The 27756-nt window shown below is 43.6% G+C and overlaps 1 protein-coding gene across 1 annotated transcript in view; it reads right to left on the bottom strand.

Annotated features, from left to right (window-relative positions):
- Positions 1-27756, bottom strand: part of ANKAR (ankyrin and armadillo repeat containing) — a 158617-nt gene that overhangs the window by 100679 nt on the left and 30182 nt on the right. Inside the window, exons 5-8 of the mRNA XM_033944111.1 lie at positions 22766-22881; positions 19471-19651; positions 12715-12937; positions 3625-3826 (exon numbers count right to left, since the gene is read on the bottom strand). Coding sequence (XP_033800002.1) covers positions 3625-3826; positions 12715-12937; positions 19471-19651; positions 22766-22881 — 722 coding nt within the window. The remainder of the gene's footprint in view (positions 1-3624; positions 3827-12714; positions 12938-19470; positions 19652-22765; positions 22882-27756) is intronic.

Below are 27756 nucleotides of genomic sequence, written 5' to 3'. Positions count from 1 at the left end.
CTATGAAAAAACAGTAAGATCTGATAATAGTTTCTCATACTGATTTTTTTCATTTTCACAAATGTATAATAACGACATCATAAAATTACCCCAAAGAGGATAAATATAGGGTGCCTTGGTTAATAGGCAGAAAGATGCCTATTTTATAGACACATGCTATAGGTGTCTCTGTATCTTTATAAAATACTATCTTAATCCTGTAGAAACTGTGCCTAAATTGAAGGTGCAGACACTATGGGACTCAATTTCAAAGCACTGAGACTTTACAAAGTTCCATTAAGTTACTATGGAACTTTGTAAGTCTAAGTAATTTGAAAATACACCCATGTGTCTGCTTGACAGCAGGCGTAAAGATTAGCACATGTTTTACATATTTTATAAAATGTTATATTTTATATAATATGTTTTATATTTATATAATATAAATATAATATATTTTATAAAATGCACATGGAAATCACTACTCGGCCCACACTCCAGTCAAACTCCAATCTTAACTATGCCTACTATACAAGTATTCACCAGTTTACACTGCACATGCTATTAGGCATGACCTTGATTTATAAGAGCCTATTTATGTGCATAACTCTGTGTGTTATGCATCAATATGGTTTATAAAATTATCCTCACAATAATTTTTTAACATGTTGCCTAGGTAGAAAGGTCAAGTGGGCCCTTATTTTGGGCCTATTTTATAAAGTCACATATGTGCCTATGTGTCTTAATACAATTGTGTCACATATCCTGCATAAATCATAACTAGAATGTATCGAACATTTACACCAGCTCAGAAGCATAGAATGCATGCAACTGCATGTATTTTAGAAAGAACACAAGGTACATCAAAGTTGCATACAAGTATTTTATTTATTTATTCAGTATTCTATACCGTTCTCCCAGGGGAGCTCAGAACGGTTTACATGCATTTATTCAAGTACTTAAGCAGTTTTACCTCTCTGTCCTGGCGAGCTCACAATCTATCTAATGTACCTGGGGCAATGGGGTGATTAAGTGACTTGCCCAGGGTCACAAGGAGCAGCATGGGTTTGAACCCACAACCTCAGGGTGCTGAGGCTGTAGCTTTAACCACTGCGCCACAATATGTGCAGTGTAATTTTTATGAGGCATTTTACATGCATACAAGTTCCAGGACAGTTTGAATTGGGCGGCGTTGAGTAGCTTGAAACCTCCCTTTTTTCCGTTTGTTGATATCTGTTCTAGTGTCCGAGCTACAGCAGTTTTTATGAAAGTGTATTTTCATGATCAGCTATTTTTCATGTGCAACCTCAATGAGCAGCGCTGCAGCGTGAAGTTATGTTTTAAACTGGGTAAGACCGCTACAGAAACTAATGAAATGTTGAAAGTGGCTTATGGGGAACATGTCATGAGTTATGGAAAGTGTTTTGAATGTGTCAAAATTCATAAATTTTGCACAAAAATTGAATGACAGTTCTTCCTCGGCCACTTTACTCTCCTGACTTGGCCCCTGTTGACTTCTTGTTTCCTAAACTTAAATCCACGCTGAAAGGAAAGCAATTCGACTCCATTGAAGATATAAAGCAAAATTCAATGCAGCAACTTTTGGCGATTCCTGAAGATGTGTTTAAGGACTGTTTCCAGAAGTGGAAACGACATTGAGAAAAGTGTATACTTAGGGAAGGAGAGTACTTTGAAGCGGACCCAATGGAATAACTTGTAAGATTGTTTAATAAATTTTTATAAAATCAGTCTTGGAACTTTTTGAACTGACTTTGTATACTTGCTTATACTGTATGTTTCATTCCATAAGTTGCACCTGACCATATGATGCACCCTAGATTTAGAGGAGGAAAACAAGAAAAAAAACATTCTGAACCAAATTCTCCCTGCCAGGCTCTGCACCCAACCCTACATTCCTTGCCAAGCTCTGCACCCTGTCCCCCCTCTGGTGGTGTAGTGCTGGGACAGGGCACAGGGCAGGCAGGCCTAGTGGCTAACAGGCAGGTAGGGACAGAGAAGGCAGGCCTAGTGGCTGGCAGGCAGGTAGGGACAGGGCAGGCAGGCATGCCTCCCCCTCCCAGGCAGACAGGCAGGCCTCCCTCCTCCCCCCTCCCAGTCAGCCCCGCACAAGGCAGGCAAGCAGGCAGGCATCCCCCTCCAAGGCAACCCCCCCAGGCAGGCAGGTAGTCCTCCCCCCTCCCATGCAGCCCCCCCCAAGCAGGCAGTTCTCCCCCCTCTCAGGCAACCCCCCCAGGCAGGCCCAGTCTCTCCTTGCTCCCTCCATATTTTTAATTTGGAAGTGCAGACCTTGGCCCATTTTGGTGCCCTCCCTCGCTGGACGTGGCTGCCTGCCTATTCTCCTCCAGTTCCCGCAAGCAGTGACGGCTGACGCGGCTCGAGAACTCTTCTTTTCCCTTGCAGCAGAGCGGCGCACAGGGCTGCCTGCCTGGTCCCAAGCCACTTCCCTTGAGAACTGAGTTCTCGTGGGAAGCGGTGCGAGATCGGGCAGGCAGCCCTGTGTGCCGCTCTGCTGCAAGGGAAAAGAAGAAGACTCAATCCGCCTCAGCCCCCTTTTTGGGGGTGGAAAAAGTGCGTCTTATGGAGCGAAAAATATGGTACATGTTATAAACTTTTATAAAATTATCCATAAAGGGGGTAATTTATAACATCATTTTTCAGATGTATAGCATATTTTTACATAAGGAAAAGAGCTATTATAAAACTATACAGAACATATGTATATATAAAAAATAGGCACATCAAAAGATATCACCTACTTTTATACAATGTGGGCGTGATTTCTATATATGGCACCTAAAAGGTCAGATTCAACTAGCACGGCGCTAATTTAAGCGTGACTCTACATGATGCATGTACCTTTTATAGAATTACACTTAATGCCTCTGTGTTGCATAATTTTAGGTACACCCATTTAAGCTAATTAGAACCAGGCCTTCTTGCCTGTGTCTAATTTGTTTGCAGATCAGGCGTATTCTGTAACCATGCACATAACTTTTAGGAATGCTCACGATCTACCCATGATCCACCTCTGGTCACACCTACTTTAAAAATTTGTGTATTGCAACTGGCACATATTTTTTATAGGATCACACTTTCCAAATTGTGCATGTAACTTTTAATTGGAGCTAATTAGAGTCAATTACTTTTTTATTTCACAGCAATCAAAAAGTCCTTAGAGGAAATAGCACAGAAACAATGTACAGTGTTCCCCTGGTTGTTCGCTGTCAGCGGTTCGCAGTCCCGGTCATTCGCGGTATTTTCCGACCACGAACCGCCGACAAGGAGAGGGCAGCGGGAAAGGCAGGAAAGAGCAGCCGGAGCGCCGACGAGTGCAGGAAATCACTCGCTGTAAGCTCCGACTACCTCTTCCTGCACTAAGTTGGGTCTTATCCAATCAGGAGCTGCTTTGACACACAGCTCCTGATTGGTAAGGCCCAACTTAGTGCAGGAAGAGTCGGTCGGAGCATACAGCGAGTGATTTCCTGCAGTCGCTGGCGCTTCACCTGCCTCTCCCGCTGCCTTCGCCAATCTCCCTCAAGAAAAACCGTATTCACGGTTTTTCAAGATTCGCAGGGGTTCCTGGAACCAAAATCTAACTCATACTAGCATATCCATCCAACTTACTCTGCTGTTGTTTCTGCTTCCAGCAGAGCAGGTTCCTTTCTGTGAAGTATCCTAATGCAGGCAATGTTATTATAGAATGCAGCATAGTGTATGGGCATCCATCCACGTTTGTCAATAGAATGATAATCTGCTTTCAAAGCTAAAAGACAAGTTAGAGTCTCCAGGGAGCCAGCCAGGCATGCCAAATGTAGAGATGCAGGACCTAAAGCAATGGATGAAATGTCTTCAGTTTCATAAAGATTATTTCTACAAATAATCATCATATAATGGATTCATCAAAATGTATTCATTGGATTGACAGCAACTGATTTGACTAGCATGATATCAAGTTTACAAGACAACTGCCTCAACATATCACTCATTAAAAAAATAAATAGGAGGAACAATTAGAATCTCTTATCACCCTAATTCTATCATTTTAATGCCTAAATGTAAGCATCATTTGCACACTAAAATTAAGAAATACTAGCACCTACATACATGAATCTAACATTCACGCATATAAGTGCTATGTGCACACTCAGTGATATTCTATAATGTGAGGGCAAAATTTGCATAGCAAGAGAGTGTTCCCAGGGGAGGGGCATAGGCGGGTCCAGGTAGATTATAGAACACTGTCATTTACGTACTAATTTTTACATTTAGGCATAGGCATTTACACCTATTTGTCATCTCAAAATAATGAGTGAAACATAAAACTTAGATAATGAGCCACTAGAGACGGGAAAAATAAGGAAAATACATACTGTATCTGTATGTAATATGCAAACCGCTTTGGTTGTGCCACAGAAAGGCAGTACTTTAAGAATCTCAAACATAAGCATAATCACTGACATGGTATACGTGGTTATACCTAAATATACACATGTAAATGTCAGCTTATGCTAGTATTCTATAATGACATCTGGGCGTCCAGATGTTGTTATGGAGTAAATGCTCAGTGCACTGCATAGGCACCAGATCTGTGGGTGCTCGATCATCCCCAATATTTTTGGGATCTCATCCTTCAAATGTGACCATAGATTCAGTAGCTTTTTAGTATCTCTGTCTTTTGTGGACTCGAGCAATGTAGCACCGCTTGAACAGGCTCAGTGAATAAAGACTTGGAGCAGGCAAGGAATGATGACGTTCATGCAGATACAGCCAGTAGAGTGGCTGTTGTACTGCACGAGGGAAAGACAAACTTGATGGCTTGGACTGAAGAATGATGGACTGGCTTCCAAGTGTCAACCTCTTTACTTCCAGGTTCGTGGGCAAGGGGGGGGGGGGATATGCAGTCCTCCAAGCCAGTGCTTTACACAGGCTCAGCAAGCAGGGCCTGACTGAAACAGCTTTACTGCCCTGCATCAGGCTTGGTCTGGAGTCAGACTGGTGAACTCCTAACAGGCACATACAAAAGCCATAGCTCCCACCTAACTCGCTGTTCCTCTTTCCTCTGGTCTTGTCTATATTCTGTGAGAAAACTTTTAGCTTTGCTTTTAAAATATTATTATTCATGTTTGTAGATTTGTTTGCTCTAGTAGAGACTTGAGGACTGAGATAACTTGGGTATAGAGCATAGAGTAGGAAGAAAGTGAGATGAGTAGGGGTAGGGTGTGTGTGTGCCAGAACTCAGGAAGGCATAGACTTTGAGAAAGAGGAAGCTCATGGTTGTGGGATGGGTATAAAAGGGGGATGAAAGATGAAGAGTGGACTGAACACAGCTGTGGAGGTCTGGGGATAAGGAAAGTTGATGGAAAAGGGGGCCTGGGCTGGGGCTGGGCAGGAAATAGGAAAGTAGAAGAGCATAGAAGGGAAAAGAGCACAGATTGGTAAGAGGAGGTGAGGCACTGGGCAGAGGATAGTAGTAGAGATGCGTAAAGACGAGATCAGGTAAGAAGAAGAGACTAGGGCAGTGGTCTCAAACTTGCGTCCCAGGGGCCACATGCGGCCAGCTAGGTACTATTTTGAGGCCCTCGGTATGTTTATCATAATTACAAAAGTATAATAAAGCATTTTCTTGATTATATGTCTCTTTAGCTATAAATTACAATATTATTATTAAGACTTAGCCAAAAGGAAAGATTTATAAACTATAAAGAGTTTTACCTAATGTAAAATTGTCCTTTATTTAATAAGACATTAACTCTTTTTTTCTGAGGCCCTCCAAGTACCTACAAATCCTAAATGTGACTCTGCAAAGGGTTTGCGTTTGAGACCACTGGACTAGGAGAATGGTGAGAGAGAATAAGCAATTATGGATGGAGTGGAAGGTGGCAGGCAAGTAACAAGTTCAACTAAGATGTGAAAGAGGGAGACAAAACCGAAGGGTGAAGAGACTCACAAGTGAGATGCAAAGACTGAAGAATGAAGAAAGACAAGAATCAAGCAGAAAAATCAGTATCAGTGGTGTAGGGAAGGAAGTAGAGATTGAAGACAGGAGGAATCAAAAAGTGATAAATGGGCAAGAGACCTTGGAGTAGAAAATTAGAAGATGGACAGCAGAATCAACCATGTGTTTTGGTGTTGGGTCTTCCATGATTTTGTGAACTATATCAGAATATTATGGGCTCCTTTTACAAAGGTGCGCTATCGGTTTTAGTGTGCGATAGCTGCTACCGCCTCCTTTTAAGCAGGCGGTAGTTTTTAGGCTAGCACGCACTAATCGTGTGCGTGACCTAAAAACGCTAGCGCACCTTAGTAAAAGGAGCCCTATGTTTTGTAAAATTATGTTTTCCTTTCAAGTGATAGTCTTATTGAATTTGAAAAAAAAAGTATAATTAATGTTCAGACAAGAAGAATAGATGCAAAACCTTTTTTTATTTTTTGTTGTAACTGAAATTTGGCACCTGTGAGAATGTACATCTCTTCTCATATGTTACACAGTACAAAGGAAAAGCATTTCTGTTTTCTGTTTGTCCAGTGTTCTACTGTATAAGTTTTGTCTTCCTGGGGTTCAGGTTTTGTCTGCATATTTGTATTTCTAATTTTTAGTTACTTATTCTACATTTGTTGAGAATCTTGTTTTGGTAGCCGTGCAGTTTATTCTGTTTTCCCCATAGGAAATAATGGAGTATTGGTCTTCTAGATCTCAGTGTGATTATTGGAGGAAGGAATGGCCTGGTGGTTGGAGCTACAGCCTAAAGAATGACACTATGACAAATTTGTCTGTGTCCCCCGAGATCTCAATAGCCACATCCCGTCCCCGCGAGTTCTGACCCTGACCCATTCCTGCAAGCTCTTTCTTAACCACACAAGCCTCGAACATATATGATTTTAAAGGTTTCGAGGCTTGTACAGATGTACTGCTCCTTGTGACCCTAGGCAAGTCACTCAATCCTCCATTGCCCCAGGTACGTTAGACAGATTGTAAGCCCATCGGGACAGATAGGGAAAATGCTTGAGTACCTGATTGTAAACCGTTTAGATAACTTTGATAGGCAGTATATAAATACCTAATAAAAACAAAAATAAGTGTTGCTTCTTCATAGACAGAGTTGCTGTTTGAGCTCTTTCAGTTCTGTAATAGCATGACAAGCTTGATTTATAGCTTCTAAGTGTGTTTATGCAGGATATTGTTGCTGTTAGTATAAAAGTTTGATGCTTCTCAGTGCAGTGGATTTTGGGGTTATCCTAGTCTGAGGTGAACTCTCTATACCTTCAAAAAGACATAAACAGGATGGAGTCGGTCCAGAGGGCGGCTAATAAAATGGTCAGTGGTCTTCATCATAAAGGTCTCAGTATGTATACTTTAGAACACACATGTCAAACACAAGGCCCACAGGCTGAATCTGGCCCGCCTGGCCATTTTATGTGGCCCGCAGTGACTGTGCCACATCCAAGCACAAGTTACAGAACTTGTTGCCAGAAGATGTGGTAACAGCGGTTAGTATAGCTGGGTTAAAAAAAGGTTTAGACAAGTTCCTGGAGAAAAAGTCCATAGTCTGCTACTGAGACAGAAACGGGGAAGCCACTGCTTGCCTTGGGATTGGTAGCATGGAATGTTGCTATTATTTGGGTTTCTGCCAGGTACTTGTGACCTGGATTATTCACTGTGGAAACAGGATACTGGGCTAGAAGGACCATTGATCTGATCCAGTATGGCAACAACTGTGGAATAAAGTACCCTTAGACTTTGCAGCACTGTGGACAGTTTAAATATTGCCCCATATAAGAATACTTCAAAACAAGCACTGCTTTTCTGAATGTTTCTTGGACTGCTAAATTACTTAAGCAAATGGTATATGCCTAACTAATAAGAAAAGACTTATTCCATTAAAGATGACATGACGCTACTGTTGTGCTTGCCTGCTACTGAATTCTGGGGTTTATTTTGTCTTGAGAACTCCCAAAATAAAGAGAGATAAAGGCATGGAAAGTTGGTAGACAGGGAGCGGTAAAGACAAGGGGAAGGGGAGGTCATTGCTGACTTTCCATTTCACGTCATCAGTCCAAAGTGACTGGCTGTTCAAAAGAAACCACTGGTATAGAACAAGCAGACATTGTATGGCACAGAGTAGAGGTAGTCTTTGAAGTAATAAGAAAATACTTCATCATAGAAAGTATAATGGTGGGATAGTAGAAATACTGAACAGTCTCTCAGTGGAGATGAAGGAAAGAATAGTATGAGAATTCAAGAACGCATAGGACAAACACAGAAGATCCCTGGGTGCGAGTAAAAGGGATGATAAAATAAGCTAAGAGTACGAGAGGCATTCAATAAATTATCTGAATATGAAAGAAAGTAGCAAGCGAATTGAAACAAGTCTCTGCATATTGTGACATGTCTCAAGGTTACTCATGCACAGTTGCGACTCTATGCAAGTCTAACATTCCAAGAGACAGGCTGTCAGGAGAGTCCTCGTGCAAATCAAGTAAGAAACTGCTAGATTTGGAGCAATGTTCAGTGATAAAATTTCTCACAAGGGAAAAAAACCCAAAAGAGATCATGAACGCAGGCTTGCAGTTTATGGTGAGTCTGCCCCATCATCCTACAAAAGTAAAATTTTGGGGCAAGCAGTTTAATTGGGATTGAGAGTCCATTGAAGATTACCCTCACAATGGATGGCCTATGGAAGCAACTTAAACAGAAATGTGCAAGAAAGTAGAGGATTTAATATTGTCAGACAGACAAATTAAGGTTTCCACAATAGCTGAAGAAATGAGCATCTCGGTAGGTAGTTTGGAAAATAATTCATGAAAAGTTGGGCATGTCCAAGGTTAGTGCAAGATGGGTTCCAAGAATGCTGATGCCATGTCAGAAGGCCATAAGGCTCCAGTGCTGTAAGGAGAACTTTGAGATGCTCCGTGAAGACCAAGTGAATTTTTTTCATTGTTTGGTGACTGGAGATAAGACTTGGGTTCAGAGTCCAGAATGAAGTCAATGCAGTGGAAGCACAATCATCTCCCACCCCCAAAAAGTTCAAGACAGAAAAATCTGCATGCAAAGTCATGGCAACTGTCTTCTAGATGACGAAGGACTTTTGCTTCTGGAGTTCATGCTACACAAGACAACCATAACTACGGAGAGCTACACCAACACAATGATCACTTTGCGGGAGTCAATCAAGGAGAAAAGATGAGGAAAACTCACAGCAGGTATGCTGTCTCCACGACAATGCACCGGTGCACATATCACAACAATCACAAGCTGCCATACAAGAATGTGGGTTTCAGCAGCTGAACCATCCATCCTACAGTCCTGACCTGACTCTCTCAGATTATTTTCTGTTCCGAGTTTTAAAGACATGTACTCCATGGACCGTGGTTTTCAAGTGATGAAAACGACAAGGAAACTGTGATGTCCTGGTTTGAAGGTCAAACAGAAGAATTATTTTCAAAGTGGTTAAAGTCATTGCAGAAAAAGTGGATGAAGTGTATGGAGATAACAGGGGAGTATATTAAAAAGTAAAACAAAACTTTGTAAAAAAAACTCTTCTTCCTTACTGAGGTAGATAAATTATTGAACGCCTCTCTTTTTCTGCAGTCACATTTTATACTTATATTATCCATAAAATATAAGGGACCTTGTTTCTTCAAAGGTGATAACCATATAACAATTCAAAAAATAATCACCTTATTTCCACATAAATAAACAACCAAATACTTTTATGGTCACACAGTGACTCTAGATTTCTAAGTGAACGCTCAGACTCATAACCAAACTCTAGTGAAAAGTCACGGAGTCAGTTATAATAGAGACCGTAAAGTACTAACACATTGCAACTGCCATAAGCTGTTAAACCCCCCCCCAACCCGGGTTTCACGATTGGCTTCCTCAGGAGGGGCACAGGGACCGGAGACTCCTTCACCCGGCTGACAGGTGCCGTTAGAGTTGCCTGTCAGCCGGGTGAAGGAGTGTCCGGTCCCTGTGCCCCTCCTAAGGAAGCCAATCGTGAAACCTGGGTTGGGGGATTTAATAGCTTACTTTACATATGTACCCGGAGCAATGAAAGAGCAATAGCAGTGCCATCCTGCATTCTTTTGCTTGTATGTTATTAGCAGGTGGCAGAGCCAGTGAACTTGCTGTGATGGTCTCTATTATAACTGACTCTGTGACTTTTCACTAGAGTTTGTTTATAGGTCTGAGCGTTCACTTAGAAACCTAGAGTCACTGTGTGACCATAAAAGTATTTGGTTGTTTATTTATGTGGAAATAAGGTGATTATTTTTTGAATACCGTATTTTCACGCAAATAACACGCACCCGTATAAAACGCGCACACGGATATAGCGCGCAGAAATCACGATGATTTGCACAAAAACTTTGATATACCGCGCTCACGGGTATACCGCGCATGCTGCCCGACGCTCCTTTCGCCCGCCCTGACTTTCCGTGCGCTGTCCCGACTCTCCGTTCACCCCCCTGACTTCCGTGCACTGTCCCCCCTTGAAGGTCTGTCCCCATCCTGAAAGCCTGATGCCCCCCCCCCCGACGTCCGATACATCCCTCCCCCCCCCCCCCCGAAGGACCGCCGACTCACCAACAATATCGGGCCAGGAGGGAGCCCAAATCCTCCTGGCCACGGCGACCCCCTAACCCCACCCCGCACTACATTACGGGCAGGAGGGATCCCAGGCCCTCCTGCCCTCGACGCAAACCCCCCTCCCCCCCAAGAACCTCCGACCGCCCCCCAGCCGACCCGCGATCCCCCTGGCGACCCCCACGACCCCCCCACCCCCCTTCCCCGTACCTTTGGTAGTTGGGCCAGAAGGGAGCCCAAACCCTCCTGGCCACGGCGACCCCCTAACCCCACCCCGCACTACATTACGGGCAGGAGGGATCCCAGGCCCTCCTGCCCTCGACGCAAACCCCCCTCCCCCCCAAGAACCTCCGACCGCCCCCCAGCCGACCCGCGATCCCCCTGGCGACCCCCACGACCCCCCCACCCCCCTTCCCCGTACCTTTGGTAGTTGGGCCAGAAGGGAGCCCAAACCCTCCTGGCCACGGCGACCCCCTAACCCCACCCCGCACTACATTACGGGCAGGAGGGATCCCAGGCCCTCCTGCCCTCGACGCAAACCCCCCTCCCCCCCAAGAACCTCCGACCGCCCCCCAGCCGACCCGCGATCCCCCTGGCGACCCCCACGACCCCCCCACCCCCCTTCCCCGTACCTTTAGTAGTTGGCCGGACAGACGGGAGCCAAACCCGCCTGTCCGGCAGGCAGCCAACGAAGGAATGAGGCCGGATTGGCCCATCCATCCTAAAGCTCCGCCTACTGGTGGGACCTAAGGCGCGTGGGCCAATCAGAATAGGCCCTGGAGCCTTAGGTCCCACCTGGGGGCGCGGCCTGAGGCACATGGTCGGGTTGGGCCCATGTGCCTCAGGCCGCGCCCCCAGGTGGGACCTAAGGCTCCAGGGCCTATTCTGATTGGCCCACGCGCCTTAGGCCCCACCAGTAGGCGGAGCTTTAGGATGGATGGGCCAATCCGGCCTCATTCCTTCGTTGGCTGCCTGCCGGACAGGCGGGTTTGGCTCCCGTCTGTCCGGCCAACTACTAAAGGTACGGGGAAGGGGGGTGGGGGGGTCGTGGGGGTCGCCAGGGGGATCGCGGGTCGGCTGGGGGGCGGTCGGAGGTTCTTGGGGGGGAGGGGGGTTTGCGTCGAGGGCAGGAGGGCCTGGGATCCCTCCTGCCCGTAATGTAGTGCGGGGTGGGGTTAGGGGGTCGCCGTGGCCAGGAGGGTTTGGGCTCCCTTCTGGCCCAACTACCAAAGGTACGGGGAAGGGGGGTGGGGGGGTCGTGGGGGTCGCCAGGGGGATCGCGGGTCGGCTGGGAGGCGGTCGGAGGTTCTTGGGGGGGAGGGGGGTTTGCGTCGAGGGCAGGAGGGCCTGGGATCCTTCCTGCCCGTAATGTAGTGCGGGGTGGGGTGAGGGGGTCGCCGTGGCCAGGAGGGTGTGGGCTCCCTTCTGGCCCGATATTGTCGTGAAGTCGGCGGTCGTTCGGGGTGGGGGTGCGAGTGGTCCTGCCGGGGGGGGGGGGGATGTATCGGACGTCGGGGAGTCGGCCGGGCAAGAGGGCTTGGGCTCCCTCTTGCTCCGATCGTGGATGCGGGTGTGGGTTGGAGCGCGTGCGAGCGGTCGTTCGGGGTGGGGGTGCGAGTGGTCCTGCCGGGGGGGGGGGGATGTATCGGACGTCGGGGAGTCGGCCGGGCAAGAGGGCTTGGGCTCCCTCTTGCTCCGATCGTGGATGCGGGTGCGGATGGGAGCGCGTGCGAGCGGTCGTTCGGGGTGGGGGTGCGAGCGGTCCTGCTGGGGGGGTGAATCGGGCGTCGGGCGGGGTGGGAACTATGTTTTAAAACTTTGGTATACCGCGCTCACGCATATAACGCGCGAGGGGTATGCGCGGTAGGTAAAAACGCGTATAACGCGCGCGTTATATGCGTGAAAATACGGTACTTATATTATCCACATAACCAAAGGGCGTGAAAACCATTGTTACCATAAAAACATCAAGATATAATTCTGCTCTTTAATTTTGTATAAGTGCTGTAAGTTCCCTTTTTATTTACTTTTGTGATAACGTTTGGACATCTATTGTGGGATGATTGCATATAAGTGTGATCATTTTGGATGGTAATTATAGCACTTTGGGTTATGCTGAATAGCTTTACCTTGGTTTTCAAGCCGTTCGTTCCTTCTGATATTTATAGTCAAGCCAGAATTGAGCAGCTGAACAATGATAATCACACGATTGTGCAACGCTGCATAGTGGATATAACTATAACCAGCCTCATCCAGGATATTGAGACCAGAAAGTGGAGTCTTGCGACAGATAGTATGGAAGGCAGCGACCAGTCCTCTCTCAGCTGATGATTTTAGGCCAAATGATAAATTCTGAAAGACATGCAAGAAGGCTGGAATTAATGATGTTAGTAAAACCAGTTGGAGTCAGTAAAATAACATAACATAACACCAGACTTCTAGACCGCATAACCATGAGTTCAATGCGGTTTACAAAAGCTTATTAAAAAGATACAATGAGGGCTCTTAGATAATAAATTTTGAAAAGAGGAAAGTTTTCAGTTTTTTTCTAAATTGTTCATAAGAACAAGATGTAAGCAATAAGTGTTGAATGTCTCTATCATAATAAGCTGCCTGATATGATAGAGTGTATTCAAGACAGCTCTTACTTTTACATCCCTTGGTTGATGGAAAGATAAAAAAGGCGTGTGATTTTCTGCTATTCTTATTGGACACTATATGAAATCTATCAGCTAGATATAGTGGGGCTGATCCAAAAGCAACTTTGTAACATAAGCATCCCAGCTTAAAGATAACACTGGCTTCCATAGGAAGTCAGTGCAACTCATGGTAAAATGGAGTCACATGATCGTATTTCTTCAGGCCATAAATTATTCTGACCGCAGTATTCTGACATACCTGGAACACTGGGTAAAATTCTTTGCTGTACTGTACTCCATGCCAGTGATTTCCAAACACTTTTCTCAGAACAAAGTAGAAAAAAATTGTTTTTTTTTCTTAGAATCCAGTGGAATAAAAACAATCTTAACCTTTATTTCTCACTTCCATCTGCTTCCACAGTACAAACTTTCTCCTATTCAGTACCTGCAGCCTGCACTCTGCTTACTCACTCAGATCCTTCCCTGACCCCTATTGTTCACATGACTTCATTCCAAGCCACACTGTTTACTATCCCTTCATCTTAGACCAGACATGGGCAACTCCGGTCCTCGAGGGCCGGAATCCAATCGGGTTTTCAGGTTTTCCCCAATGAATATGCATTGAAAGCAGTGCATGCAAATAGATCTCATCCTGAAAACCCGATTGGATTCCGGCCCTCGAGGACCAGAGTTGCCCATGTCTGTCTTAGACATTTCTGTTGATTCTGGGCCACTACACATGGCTTTTAGTAACTTTCTGCTGCAAAGTGCCTGTACTCCCATGCTTGAAGGTTGTCACTGTAAGAGCAACAATGGAGTATGGGTACCACGTAGCTCTAACATCTTCAGAGCCACATGGAGCCCTGAGTCAATAGCAGAACACTGCACTTCAAACCCCACAGAAGAGCTGTAATGGGTACAGAAATACGTACAAGGCTGCAACCCAGTCACTGGCATGCAGCAACTCACTGCTGGATCTGGAAAACATTGTTGAATTTATGCAATGACCTCCCCATGGAAGTGGTGGAGACGAAAACTGTATCTGAATTCAAGAAAGCATGGGCAAGTCCATGAGATATCTAAGGGAGAGGATGAGCAGAGTGACTAGGCCATATGGTCTTTCTCTGTTTCTGTGATATGAGTGTGGTCCAGTGTCGCAGTTCTTTAGTTCCATCTAGCTCAGCATCCTATCTCTGTTTTTGCTTGGAAGACATAGCTCTTCCGGAGTCAGTCACAGGGGAAAACACCTTCCAGGGATTCAAGACAAAGTTAGACAAGTTCCTGCTGAACCGGAACGTACGCAGGTAGGGCTAGTCTCAGTTAGGGCGCTGGTCTTTGACCAAAGGGCCATCACATGAGCGGACTGCTGGGCACGATGGACCACTGGTCTGACCCAGCAGTGGCAATTCTTATGTTCTTATGTTCTCAGAAAAAGTAATAACTGGCTGAAAATTTCCATCAAAGAAAGTGTTGGACTGCCATGTGACGGTTCACTGGTTTGATCCCCGAGTCAGGACTTCCACAGCTAGGTTAGAGATGTTTGTGGAGGCAGCACCTGGGGGACTGAAATCATGGTCATCATTTTGTTTATTCAATTTTTTTAGCCCGTCCTCCCAAAGGAGCTCAGAGGTTACAAATCAGGTACTCAAGCATTTTCCTTATCTGTCCTTGTGGGCTCACAGTCTAACGTACCTAGGGCCATGGAGGATTAAGTGACTTGCCCATGGTCAGAGGGAGCAGCGCAAGGTTTGAACCCACAACCTCAGGGTGCTGAGGCTGTAGCTCTAACCACTATGCCACTCTCTCCTCCACAAGGATAACACATGGGTGACGATGCTATAAAAGGGGCACCTAGATGCATCTGAGAAGTCAGATTTCATTATAGAATGCTAATGTAAACCCACACACAACTATATATGCCAGATTGATGGCAGATGTAACTAGGTGCACCTAAATGTGGCAAATAACAGGGGGCGCTAGTGAGCCACGCAGCTAATGGCAGCATAGCACTTCGGCTCCCGGAGCACACTCTGCAAAGAATTGATTAAAAGCTTACTTGTTGGTACATCTGTACATTTTTCGCACCTGAACTCGCTCCTTAAAAATAATAAGTTTTGCACGTTTTAGAAGTGATGCTCCTGCTCTGCTTGCAATTGCACGCCCATATAGAATAGCATTGTACCATTACTCTCAATTAAGTAATCGCAGTGGGTCAAAGGGTCATGGGTTTGATATACTGCCTTTCTGTGGCTCACAGTCTAAGTTTTATATCTGGGGAAATAGAGGAGTTGGGGTCTTGGCCAGGGACACAAGGAGCTGCAGTGGGAAGAACTCAGTTCCTCAGCCCCAAACCATAAGGTTGCTCTATCTTGCTTGGTTAGATATGGCTCACTAAGCCATGCATCCCATCTCTGAGTTCCTGTGAACTTTGCATTAAGATACTTGAGGGACTAGAACTGCATTTTGGCCTTGATTCTATAAAAAACGCCTAAAGTTAGGCACCTAGATCGGCACGCCTAGCCGATCTAGGTGCCTTTTTCAATTAGGCTTAATTGGCACTGTTAATTGAAAAAAAATTGCAATTAAATAGTGATTAAAAAAAGGAGTCTTCTTTGGTTTGCGTTCTAAAAATGGCAAAAAACCCCAAAACAGATCAAAAGCTAAAGTGGGCTTGGACAGCAACTCCAGTAGTTGGAAAATAGTGTCAGTGCCAGGCAGACTTTCATGGCCTGTGTCCCAAAAATGGCAGAGACAGATCAGAATTAAGTATTCATATTTTATATCACATTTATATCATATGCTACGAGTGTGGATGTTGGTGGGTGTTACATATCTCTGTGGGGGAAGGGAAGGCATCCTACGATTGAAATTAGAAAAGAAAATATTAGCAGTATAGTTGGATTGTAGGTTTAATCATTATCATAATTTGATAAATTTATCTTGTAACTCGATGTTTTTATTTATTTATTTAATTTTAGTTTGATGAATCGCTTATTTAGTTTCCTTAACATAATAATTTTACTGCATTAATTGAAATTTCTATTGTCTTTTTAGTTAATATGCTGCATTCTTATTTTAATATTTTGTACTTCGCTAATGGTCCAGTTTTTCTCTCTTGTGTAAACCGCCTAGAATTCTTTTGATTGTGGTGGTATACAAAAATAAATTTATGTTATGTTATGTTATGAATGTGATCATGCTGCAGCCACAATAATAAAACCACTCTTGGGACTATTGGAGTGGTGGTGTGATATTAGGGCAGTGGACTTCAATATGTGGTCCCTGGGCCACATGCAGTCCCCGCAGTCCATTTTTGTGGCCCTCATTTCCAAATAACCCTCACCACGATTGTGGATAGAGAAAAGGCCCAGTGAAGCTTTGTTGGATTGCAAGTGCCTGCATGGTCACATTTTCATGCATACATGCAAATGCTGGTCAACTTGCCTCTCCCCATGTGTGCAAGTGCATGCACGTACATATGACCATGCAGTCACATGCGACCCAGCAGAGCTTTGTGGGCCCTTTCTCTACCTGCAGTAGCAGAAAAACCTCCTTATGGTGCTTCTCCACTCCAGCTCAGCTCTAAAAAAATCTAAGCAAAGTGGAACTACAGATTTACTGGTTGCTTGTGAACATATGAGTACATCTCCCTTTTTAATATTGGCTTAATAGGTTTAAAAATTAAAGAAAAGATCTGTGGTTCTTTGCACCAGGGTGGGCTGATAGGCTGCAATGGAATGCTGTGTTTGTGCTGTGTGCACCCTTATCATTTGCAGTTACTTGCATGACAGTATGCTTGTAGAATCAAAATTTGTATTTAAAATTACAATTGTGAGCTTAAAAACAGTTCATGGCTTCTAGAGCTTTCTCAAGTCCGCTTTGTAACCTTTTACATGGCAAAGGTTGCAGATTACTGTATTAGGGTACTGTATGTACTCAAATATAAACCAAAGTAACCTTCCCCCCAAAAGGAAAAAAGGTTAACTTGAATATAAACCAAACTCATGGCAGTCTCACGAGGTTACTGTGGGTTCTTGTGACAGCCATTTTGAGTAGTAATACTGCTCGGTGTAGGAGTTTTGGAGGATGGCTCTTGCTCTGGCTCACCACTGGACCAGCAGGGCTTAAGGTAGGCCCATGGAGAGGCCTGTGATGGATCTGAGATGGGGAAAACTCAAATATAAACCGAGACCCCCATTTTTGGCCCATAAATCTAGGTTTATATTTATTTAAAAATATATATGTAATGTAATGTAATGTAATTTATTTCTTATATACCGCTACATCCGTTAGGTTCTAAGCGGTTTGAAGAAAATATACATTAAGATTACCGTATTTTCACGCAGATAACGCGCACCCGTGTAAAACGTGCACACGGGTATAGCGCGCAGAAACCACGATTTTATGTACAAAAACGTTTGTATACCGCGCTCACGGGTATACCGCGCATGCTGCCCGACTGTCCTTTCGCCCTCCCCGACTCTCCGTGCGCTGTCCCGACTATCCGTTCACCCTCCCTGACTTTCCGTGCACTGCCCCGACTCTCCGTGCGCTGTCCCGACTCTCCGTTCACCCGCCCTGACTTTCCGTGCACTGCCCCGACTCTCCATGCGCTGTCCCACCTGGGGGCGCGGCCTGAGTCACATGGTCGGGTTGGGCCCATGTGCCTCAGGCCGCGCCCCCAGGTGGGACCTAAGGCTCCAGGGCCTATTCTGATTGGCCCACGCGCCTTAGGCCCCACCAGTAGGCGGAGCTTTGGGACGGATGGGCCAATCCGGCCTCATTCCGTCGTTGGCTGCCTGCCGGACAGGCGGGGATTGGCTCCCGTCTGTCCGGCCAACTACCAAAGGTACGGGGAAGGGGGGTGGGGGGGTCGTGGGGGTCGGCCAGGGGGGTCGCGGGTCGGCTGGAGGGGCGGTTGGAGGTTCTTGGGGGGGGGGCGGTTGTTGGAGGGAGGGGGGTTTGCGTCGAGGGCAGGAGGGCCTGGGATCCCTCCTGCCCGTAATGTAGTGTGGGGTGGGGGTAGGGGGTCGCCGTGGCCAGGAGGGTTTGGGCTCCCTCCTGGCCCGATATTGTCGGGGAGTTGGGGAGTCGGCCGGGCAAGAGGGCTTGGGCTCCCTCTTGCTCCGATCGTGGATGCGGGTGCAGGTGGGAGCGCGTGCGAGCGGTCGTTCGGGGTGGGGGTGCGAGCGGTCCTGCTGGGGGGGGTGAATCGGGCGTTGGGCGGGGTGGGAACTATGTAAAAAAAATTTTGTATACCGCGCTCACGCGTATAATGCGCGAGGGGTATGCGCGGTAGGTAAAAATGCGTATAACGCGCGCGTTATATGCATGAAAATACGGTATAAATGAGAAGTAAGAAGGTACTTAAAAAATTCCCTTACTGTCCCGAAGGCTCACAATCTAACTAAAGTACCTGGAAATTAATAAAGAAGAGAAAATAAAGATGGTTGAAAAAAGAAAAAATTCTATGTGAACTTATAGGATGGAAATTAAACTGACAGTGAAGAACTGTATGAAAAATACATATGGAATGCAGTTAGAGAGGGTAGGTTACAATTTATTTATGGTATTTGTTTAATTGGAAGGTGTTAAGGTGGGTAATTTGGGGGAAGGTTATCTGAAGGTAGGTGAATATACCGTACATTACCTATATGGTTTACATATTCATAATCATAAATGTTATACAAACAAACATTTTACATAGTTACAAAAACTATACCATAAAATGTAATCATTAATCAGGTAATACATTAGCAGGTACTTACAGATCTCAGTTCAAAAAGGCACCGACAAACCATTATGTCTTCAACATTTTCTTAAAACCCAATCTGGCAGTACAAAATCACAGGACACCTGGCAGAACATTCCAAAGTATATATAGTATATGTAATAGGTACAGAAACAATTGCCAAGTGCTCTGGGTTGTGAGGTCAGTGTTCAACAAGTGTAGTCTACAGAGTGGTGGGTGTGGATCTGGCCACCTTGTTGAGCAGACTGGATGGCCTATTCCTTTACTGTCCTATAGGCTTAGCTGACCTTATGTCCATATTAACCAAGCAACTAGCATAAAGGGTCTTTAATAACAATGTTGGCTTTTGATGTAGGACTATTCATTTTGACAGGAACAGAAATAGGCAGAACTTCTGACTTGTCGCTTCAGTATGCAGTTTCAGCATCCACAATACCTTCCCCTTACACATTTAACTCTGTATGATAATTAACTATTGTAGAATGTTAAGATACCTTGCATTTAATAGCTTTTTTGTAACCAAATCTTTTCTTGAATTGATCATGCAATTGTATATCATTTAGGGGAAGCCTTTTGGGTTTCAATGTGTCCACCATTACATTTATGGCTCCCCACCACTGGCTTTTGTTCATTGGTTGATAGAAATTTTCAAGCTGAATAGAGATCACATAGTATCTGTAATGAAAATGTGAGATAATTAAACAACTATTTACTCTTCTTTATATACTGAAGAAAACCATTTGTAATAGACTGTTTTTGTCAATGCCCACCTTGAAGTCCTGCCCAGTGGTGAAAAATGAAGAAAGAATAAACCCAGCTTCTATTAAGAAATCATTAATTAGAGCTGTATTACATAGGACATTTTACGCTTGGGGGAAAATTGTGCAACTGCAGAGCTTGCACAGAATTCCTAGCTGTGCAGAAATCCACATTTGCTCTGCAGACTTCTGGACAGGGACCATGAGTACAGTCAGTTGAAAGAGGTGGAAAAAACATAGCTGCCAGAAAGATAAGAACTTCAGTGGATGATTTTCTCAGCCCAAAGTGAAAAAGGAAGGTCTACTGGAGCTGGAATGGCAGGGGGGGAGGGGGCTAGATAGGAGAGTAAATTGTGGGTCTTGTGGAGGGGAGGGAGACAGGTTAGAGAGCTGATTGGTTTTGTTGAGAGAGGGGAGAGAAGTAAGAAACCGGAAGTTGCATCAGAGGAGACCTCTCCAGCAGCCACACGTGACTTCAAGGCTCCGGCTGCTCGTACAAAGAAAATTTAGAAATCGCCCACCACAAAGGTAAGGGGACGGAGGAAGAAAGGTGGGGTGGAGAGGAATAGACGCTGAAGTGAACTGGGGAAGGAAGAGAGGAAGGGAGGGAGGGAACGTAGGATGGATAGGAACAGATGCTGAAGGGAACTGGGGAAGGGAGAAAGGGAGGGAAGGTGGGGTGGAGAAGAACAGATGCTGAAGGGAACTGGGGAAGGGAGGGAGGGAAGGTGGGGTGGAGAGGAACAGACGCTGAAGGGAAATGGGGAAGAAAGAGTAGGGAGAAGACGCTAAAGGGAAATGGGGAAGAGAGAGATCTATGGGGGGAGCGGAGGGAAGAAGATGGGTGCCAGACCAATGGAGGTAGGGGGGTAGAGGGAGAGATGGAAGGGAGAGGCACAGTAACAGAACATATGGAAGAGGCAGAGAGAAGGCAGAAAGTGGATGGAAGGAAATGAATGAGGAGAAGATGAGGAAAGCAGAAACCAGACAACAAAGGTAGAAAAAATTTCTATTTATTTTCTTTTTTTTTTTCCTTAGGATAAAGTAGTATATTAGTTGTGTTGATAAACATTTATAAAGAAAGCCCTGCCAGCTGAACATCTTTTTCTCTAGTTCAGCAACCAGAACTTTGATTTATAAAATGACAATAATGTACAGAATATTGTTTCTTTTTATACTTTAATAAAATAAATTCAGTATAAAACTATTCGAGGCTTGTGTGGATGAGATCAGATGGTTTGCTGGAATGGGGTGGGGACAGGGACCAAGCTCACGGGAACAGAATGGGGATGAGCTCACGAGGACAAAGTTTTTCCCTGTGTCATTCTCTACTCTCCAGCACATTGGGTCAAATGGCAGATTCCCTCCCTCCCTCTGTTCTTATCACCTATCAGTTGTTACAGATGCTCTTCTTCGGTTGGTTTGGATGTGCCACTTGCAATTGTCTCTTATTGGGGATTATTGAACCAGCTTCCCAGATAACTTTGATATTTATAGATTTAAGCCTTCATTTACTAAACTGCATTAAGTTAATGTGTGTTCATACATATGAATATGCATTAATTCAAATTAGAGGCACTGATAATAAGTAGGCCTTCCGAGAATAATAGGATTTATGTTATTTAAAGTGTGTTATAGTGAGGAGGGGGTGTCTCTTTCGGTATCTAGCATTCATGCTAGCTTGCAAAAATTACAACCAGACAAGGACTACCAGAATATTCGGGATAAATGGGAAAGAGAATTATAGCTTAATTTGGGACATTGGGATGTAGCCGTTACTTTAATGGTGACACCTGGGGTGACCCCATGTGCATGGTTAAGAGAAACGTATTATAGGGTGACTTTACATGCCTATTAAACTCGTATACAGTTGTATTATAGTGGAGGTCTTTCTACACCACTGTGTCATAAATATGGGATGGGGGGGTCACACTTTGGGACATGCATTTTGGTTTTGTCCATTATCCAGCACTTTTGGAAGCAAATATTTTATATGTCAGAGATAATTGGAAGATCCTTGTGCTGTTCTCCAACCCATTTTGTTTTGGATTTGCAAGAGGCTTTTGGTCATTTGCCTAGGGGGCATAGGGCGCTAAGTAGGAAGATGAGTCTATTGGCCAAAAAATATATTCTTCAATATTGGACGATCCCTGACCCTCCGAAGTTTTGGCATTGGTGGAACCAGTTACATCAATTGGCCATCTGGGAGGCGAGAGATGCTGGAGGGGCTAGGAAGCGAAAGATGTTGTTTAAGCAAATCTGGGATCCATATTTGCAAGCCTTACATCCTAAAGGCCGTAGTGCGGTCTTAAGATGGGTGTCCTAATTGGGCTCTCATTTTGTAGGACTGAGATTGTAATGGTATGTCCTGATTAGCTGGGGTAGAGAGTACCATTGGGAAGGGAAGGGGGGCTTGGGGAGTGGAGGTAGAGGGTACTGAAAGGTTCGAACACATAGTCATGTATAGATTAAGTGGGGTTTGGTGGGGAGGGGGGTTGAAATGCATTCTCTAGGTTCATAAGAGTCAAGGGCCTGGGGTGCCTTCTCTCCCTTGCTCGCCATATATAGTGTAGAAGGGGAGAGAGTTAGTTTGCTGTTATGTTTTATTTGTAAATGTCTATTATATTATTGTATTCGATGCTTCATTATTGTACTATGCACCTTGGGGTGCCCTTGTGTTGTATTTGATGTTGTTTGCATCAATAAAAATTGTTTGAACCTAAAGTGTGTTAGCTTGCACTGAAGCGCATTAACATTAGGTTAATAAATGATGGCCTATCTCCAGATCAGTCCACATTTACTTGATAAAACAAAATTACCAATCTTTTTATTTTTTAATAAAGAGTTTTTAAACTACAAAGCAATGCAGCAGGACACTTCAGGGAAATGTGAAGCCTGGAATGTAGCTTGCCTGCTTACTTTGGGAAGGCAAAGATTTCAGAAGTCATATTCACAGTGGGGGATAGGGGTTTGGGGGTACCAAGTCCCATGTTCACCCCAAAATATACCTAAAAGCAACTTTATTACTTACTTCTTTCCTTCAAATTCCATGACTGGTACAGGGTAATGATCTCTATAAGCCGTATCAGTCTCTAGAAGCTGTCTAAGGCAGATATCGGCTAGTTCTTGTATTTCATTACAGGCAGCCTAAAATATGAAAATCATATTATCAAACCCTGTGTGTATATATCAGGGCGTCTGCTAACAGCAAGAAAGATCAATCTGACTGCACTGTCCAAAGACTGCTTACACCACATTGCTATCTGCTGAAAAAAAAGAGGAAAGCATTTCAATTTTTTACATAATCTGTGGGGTTTTGTTGGGAAAAAGTTGCACACGAATTAACTCTATGTTCCCAGTGTAAGACACTGCAGAAAGTTTACCATTTCAAACACTAAAGAACTTTTTTTGGCACGAGAGATTTTTTTTTAGCTGGTAATGTTCAAGGCTTTTAGCAGAAAGCGGAATTGCTTACCTGTAATGGAGTGTTTCAGTAGACAGCAGGAGAATGGGGTGTTTTCCTCTTGCAAGGCCACATGATGGATCCTTTTGTTCTCCAAAAGTTCTGAAGAGCCCCATGGGCCCTCACAAACTTGTGTAGGAGTTACCACCTCTGCAAAGGTCTTACTTTTCCCTCAGTATATGAGGGTCAATTAAAATGTTTACAAACTAATCAAGAAAACATTTTTTTGGGGGGAAATGAAATTTATTTTTCAACATAGACTCCTTTTAGTTCAAAATTTTTATTTAATTTTTTGAAAAAAGGCAACAACAGACTCCTTTTAACTCAATACATTTTCTCCAACATTTTTCCTGATCTTTCATGACTTCAGTAAAATATGAAATGTCTAAACTGGAAAAATATCTATATATAGCATCTGTGATTGCAGAAACCGAAGGACCATTTTTTGTGGTTCGGTGCTTAAACATTGTAATAAGCCAGCATAGCACTGTTTTTTCCCTTTTCCAGATAGTCAATAAAAATTATGCCTTGAAAATCCAAAAAAACTGTCACCATCACCTTCCCAGCCAACAGAGCCATTTTCACTTTCTTTGGAGTCGGTTCATCTCTTGTAGTCCATTGTTTGGATTGTTGTTTTGTCCCAGGAGTATAGTGATGAAACCAAGCCTCATCCACAGTGTTATGCCCCTGGCTGGCCAGGGCATAGCAAGTGGTCACTTTGGCTATTAGGTATGAATCTTCATGTCTGCTTGCTTTTTAGCTGCACTTCTTGCTTTACAGCTGTAAAGCAATTCTTGCTTTACATCTGTGCCAGACAATTAGGTAGCCTTACAACTTACTTCCATAAGAGCAAGTTGTTATCAGCTTGTGTCATATATCTTATACTGTTTCATGTCTTGCTGAGGAAGGGTTCTCATGCTACAGGAATAAGGGAGGGTTTGAGCAGCGGTTAACATTCCATCTGTGAAAGTTAGGAGATAAGGGAGAAACAGCAGTGTCTGTGTGTGTATAAGAAATTCAGCACTTTCTGTGCTTTATAAGACCGAGAGTCACAGACTGGAGTTTGAATTTTGCTGCAGCCTCGGGAGTGCCGTGGATTGGGTCCTTTCCCTTGATAGATCAGATTCCCGATCAGTATTGGAAGGGGGCATGCCAGACATGGTGAAGTATTCTATTTGGTGTATATAGATATTCTCTGCTGATATCTTGTATAATATCTGATGTCTATCTGCTTTATTTGTATATTATCTGATGTTTATGCAATAAAGAATCATATTACTCTGAAGCTTTGGTGGAGGTGACTTCTACATACCCTTGCTAGATAAACACGTGGCAGAACACACAGTCACAAAATGCTGCAAAAATTCATTCTCATTGTGCTTAAAATGCTCAAAACACATTTTTGAAATGTCCAATCAAACCCATTTTTGGTTGACAGTTAGCAAACACAGCACTCGTGCATTCAACTTCCTCATGCCTAAACATTTGTGTAGGATGGTGTGTATACATTCTGATGAAATGACAGCAGCCTCTGCTTTCTAGGATCAATCAGCAATTTAAGGTCTGCTATTTAGGGTCAATTGGCAATCTTCTATCATGATTTGATGAACTTCAATAAACCATTGTGTTGGTTGTTGATGTTTTTGGATGTCCACAGCATTCTTTATCAACAGTGCTTATCCAGATGTTAAATTATTCATAAAGTGTAAAGTTTTCCAAGTAGATAATAAAATAATATTATCCTTGTAAATACGAGGTAGTTTAATACTCAATACATGGCTCAGTCGTAATGGGGACAAGAGTTGTTCCAAAATTAGCCAATCTGGGAGATCATCCAAAACCTCAGGAAGGATCCAATACATACCCTGTCTCATGATGAAAGCTTGATGGTATCTGTAGAAATTGGGAAAATTTACCCCACCCTCCACAATTGGTTTATGAATAATTTAGCATCAGAGCCGATACAACAGTCCAAATGTCAATTCTTATGGTTGAACTCCAGGATTCAAATTGGCGAGTCTAAGATCCTCTGGAAGCATTAGTTTCAGGCAGGTATACGTACGTTAGATGATGTATTATCAAATGGAAAACTGCCACTAATTTGGTCTTTGAGGATGAGATGGCATCTCTGAGTCAAACTTGGCTTTTCTTGTTGCATAGGATTTTTTGGACCCTGGTTCGTCTACAGAGGTTAAATAATTCTAAATCTAACAGATGCTGGCACTGTTATCTTGACATTGGGATATTGGACCATCTGTTGTTTTACTGTCCTTTTATACTTAGCTTTTGGAAGTCGATATGGGGACAGATTAACACTGTACTGGAGTCATCGATCCCATTGACATATGATGTAGTCATATGTGGGACGTTATTACATCTTAAATTCCCTTTGGACCGATATAAAAGCTGGCTACTCCTTATTATGACTGGGGTAACCATACAGATGGTTACTCGTAATTGGAAAAATTGCAATCGCATTAATTTTCCTTTTTGGTGGACAAATTTATGCCTCTGCTACAGGTATGAGAAAATGAATGCTGATATGTTGGGGCATAGCACATTATTTAATTTGATTTGGGGCCCATTGATGTCTTTTATTACTTCATTATAATTATCTTTTATCTTTAGTTTTTTTGTGGAATTACACACACATCCAGGGTAGGGGGGAGGTTGGGAGGGGGGTATATCTTTGTTTTGTTATGTTCTATGTTTACAGGTTATGGAAGGGAAGGGAGGGGAGTTATTCTTTATGTATTATTATTGACAGATTATAAGTGCTTACTGTGGTGAATTAATGATTGTATATATATTGCTCTGTACTTTTGTTGAGTTGAAAAATTAATAAAGTTTAAAAAAAAAACACAAAAAAACAGTGCTTGTCCAGCCATGTTAAACTCAACAACCCTCGCTTTCACCATTAAAAATAAAGGATATGCATCACTGTGTCTAACTCAGATTTAATTTTGGTAGGCAATTTTCCCTTCAAACGAATGAATTTTATCACAGCGCGATACTCAATTTTGTCCATTTTTTTTTTTTAAGTAGAGTAGTTGTTCACTTCAAAAGGCTGACAAGACAAAACTAGATGTAAAACTGACATGAAAATCTAGCCATAGATGTTTGTCCACACCATCTGCAAGACAGCTATAGAACTAATCTTGCTCATTCTTAGGCTGGAAACTTTTCAATTGACCATCATATAATATAGCTTGAGAGTTCACAGTGGGAACAGAGGGCAGGGTCATATGGCTCTGTTTCTTTTTTGTCCACAGAGAATTTCCATTACAAGTAAGCAATCCTGCTTTCTCTATGGACAAAAAGGACAATGGAGCTGCAGTGCTGGTTGATTTCAAAGCTTAAGAATCACTGGCTTTACTGCTGGTAGCCTGGTATGAATATCATCCAGTATTTATTTTATTAAGAAGAGGCCAATGAAGTGAAGGATAGGCTCAGCTCACCCATTTTCTTGGGAATGAGGAAATATCTGGAGTAGTAACCCCGGGCTTTGTCTTGCCAGGGGACTTCTACTGCTTGCGCTTGAATTAGGGACTGCATTTGTTTCCAATTGATGAAGGTGATAATTGAGAAGTTTTAAGAGACAAATTCAGGAGAATGATTTGATAGGACGACTGTCATAAAATAGAGCTTGTAGCACTGAATTATGATTTTTAACACCCAAAGGTCTATTTGATGACTTGCTAAGCTATAGTGAAGAAATGAAGTGGTGCTCTCCACCTCCCCCAAGTGTCTAATTATAAAAAAAAACTTGGGACAGTTTGTTTTATTGGAAACGATGTCAGGAATTGCCTATTTTCTGTCACTGCTTTGGGTAGATGTTTGAATAGGCTGTTTTTGTGGTGGTTGGTGAGTACAGGTCTGATAGTACTTGAGAGCACTGATAGCGTGATAATACTGGGATGGATACATTCTCTGGTAGAGCAGGAACTGTGGCCTACAAGCAGAGGTACTCTGATCATCTGGCTGTGTGGAGAATTCACACACTGTAGAACAATTATCCTTAATGAGTGAGATGGTATCCCTTATTTTTCTCCACAAACAATGTTTCTAAGACATGGTGCATCCATCAGGCAATCATTTTAAGATCTCCCATAGTCTGAAGGCTCACACCAATGTTCTTTGAGCCCCTATAGCAATGGCTGTTGTTCTAGAGGTTGTACTGTACACATCATATGTAGAATGAATGAGCCAGTACTGGTATTCCTCAAACTTAACCATGGAAGAATATGGTGTTGATGCGATGGCATTCACAGCTTATTGAAGGAAGGTATGGTGATATCACAGTATTTTGAGCTGATAAAATTATGATGCATAGACTGGGTACAGAGATTTTGAATAGCATGATGCATAGACTGGGTAGTATAGATTTTGAATAGCATGTGAGGGTTCTAGGGTCTTTGCCCAATGGGGTATTAAAGTTTTGGGAGTCTTAATGTTTTTAAAAGCAGCTTCTACAATATTGGAGTGATAGGATAGGTGCATCAAATCATGCCCTGAGGCTGCCTATTCTTTATTCTTGAGATTCAATTTCTTGAATACTG

Source organism: Geotrypetes seraphini, chromosome 5 (genome assembly GCF_902459505.1).
Source record: "Geotrypetes seraphini chromosome 5, aGeoSer1.1, whole genome shotgun sequence".
Classification (NCBI taxonomy): Eukaryota; Metazoa; Chordata; class Amphibia; order Gymnophiona; family Dermophiidae; genus Geotrypetes; species Geotrypetes seraphini.
Note: the sequence above shows the minus strand (reverse complement) of the source record. Positions and strands in the feature narration are given on the sequence as shown.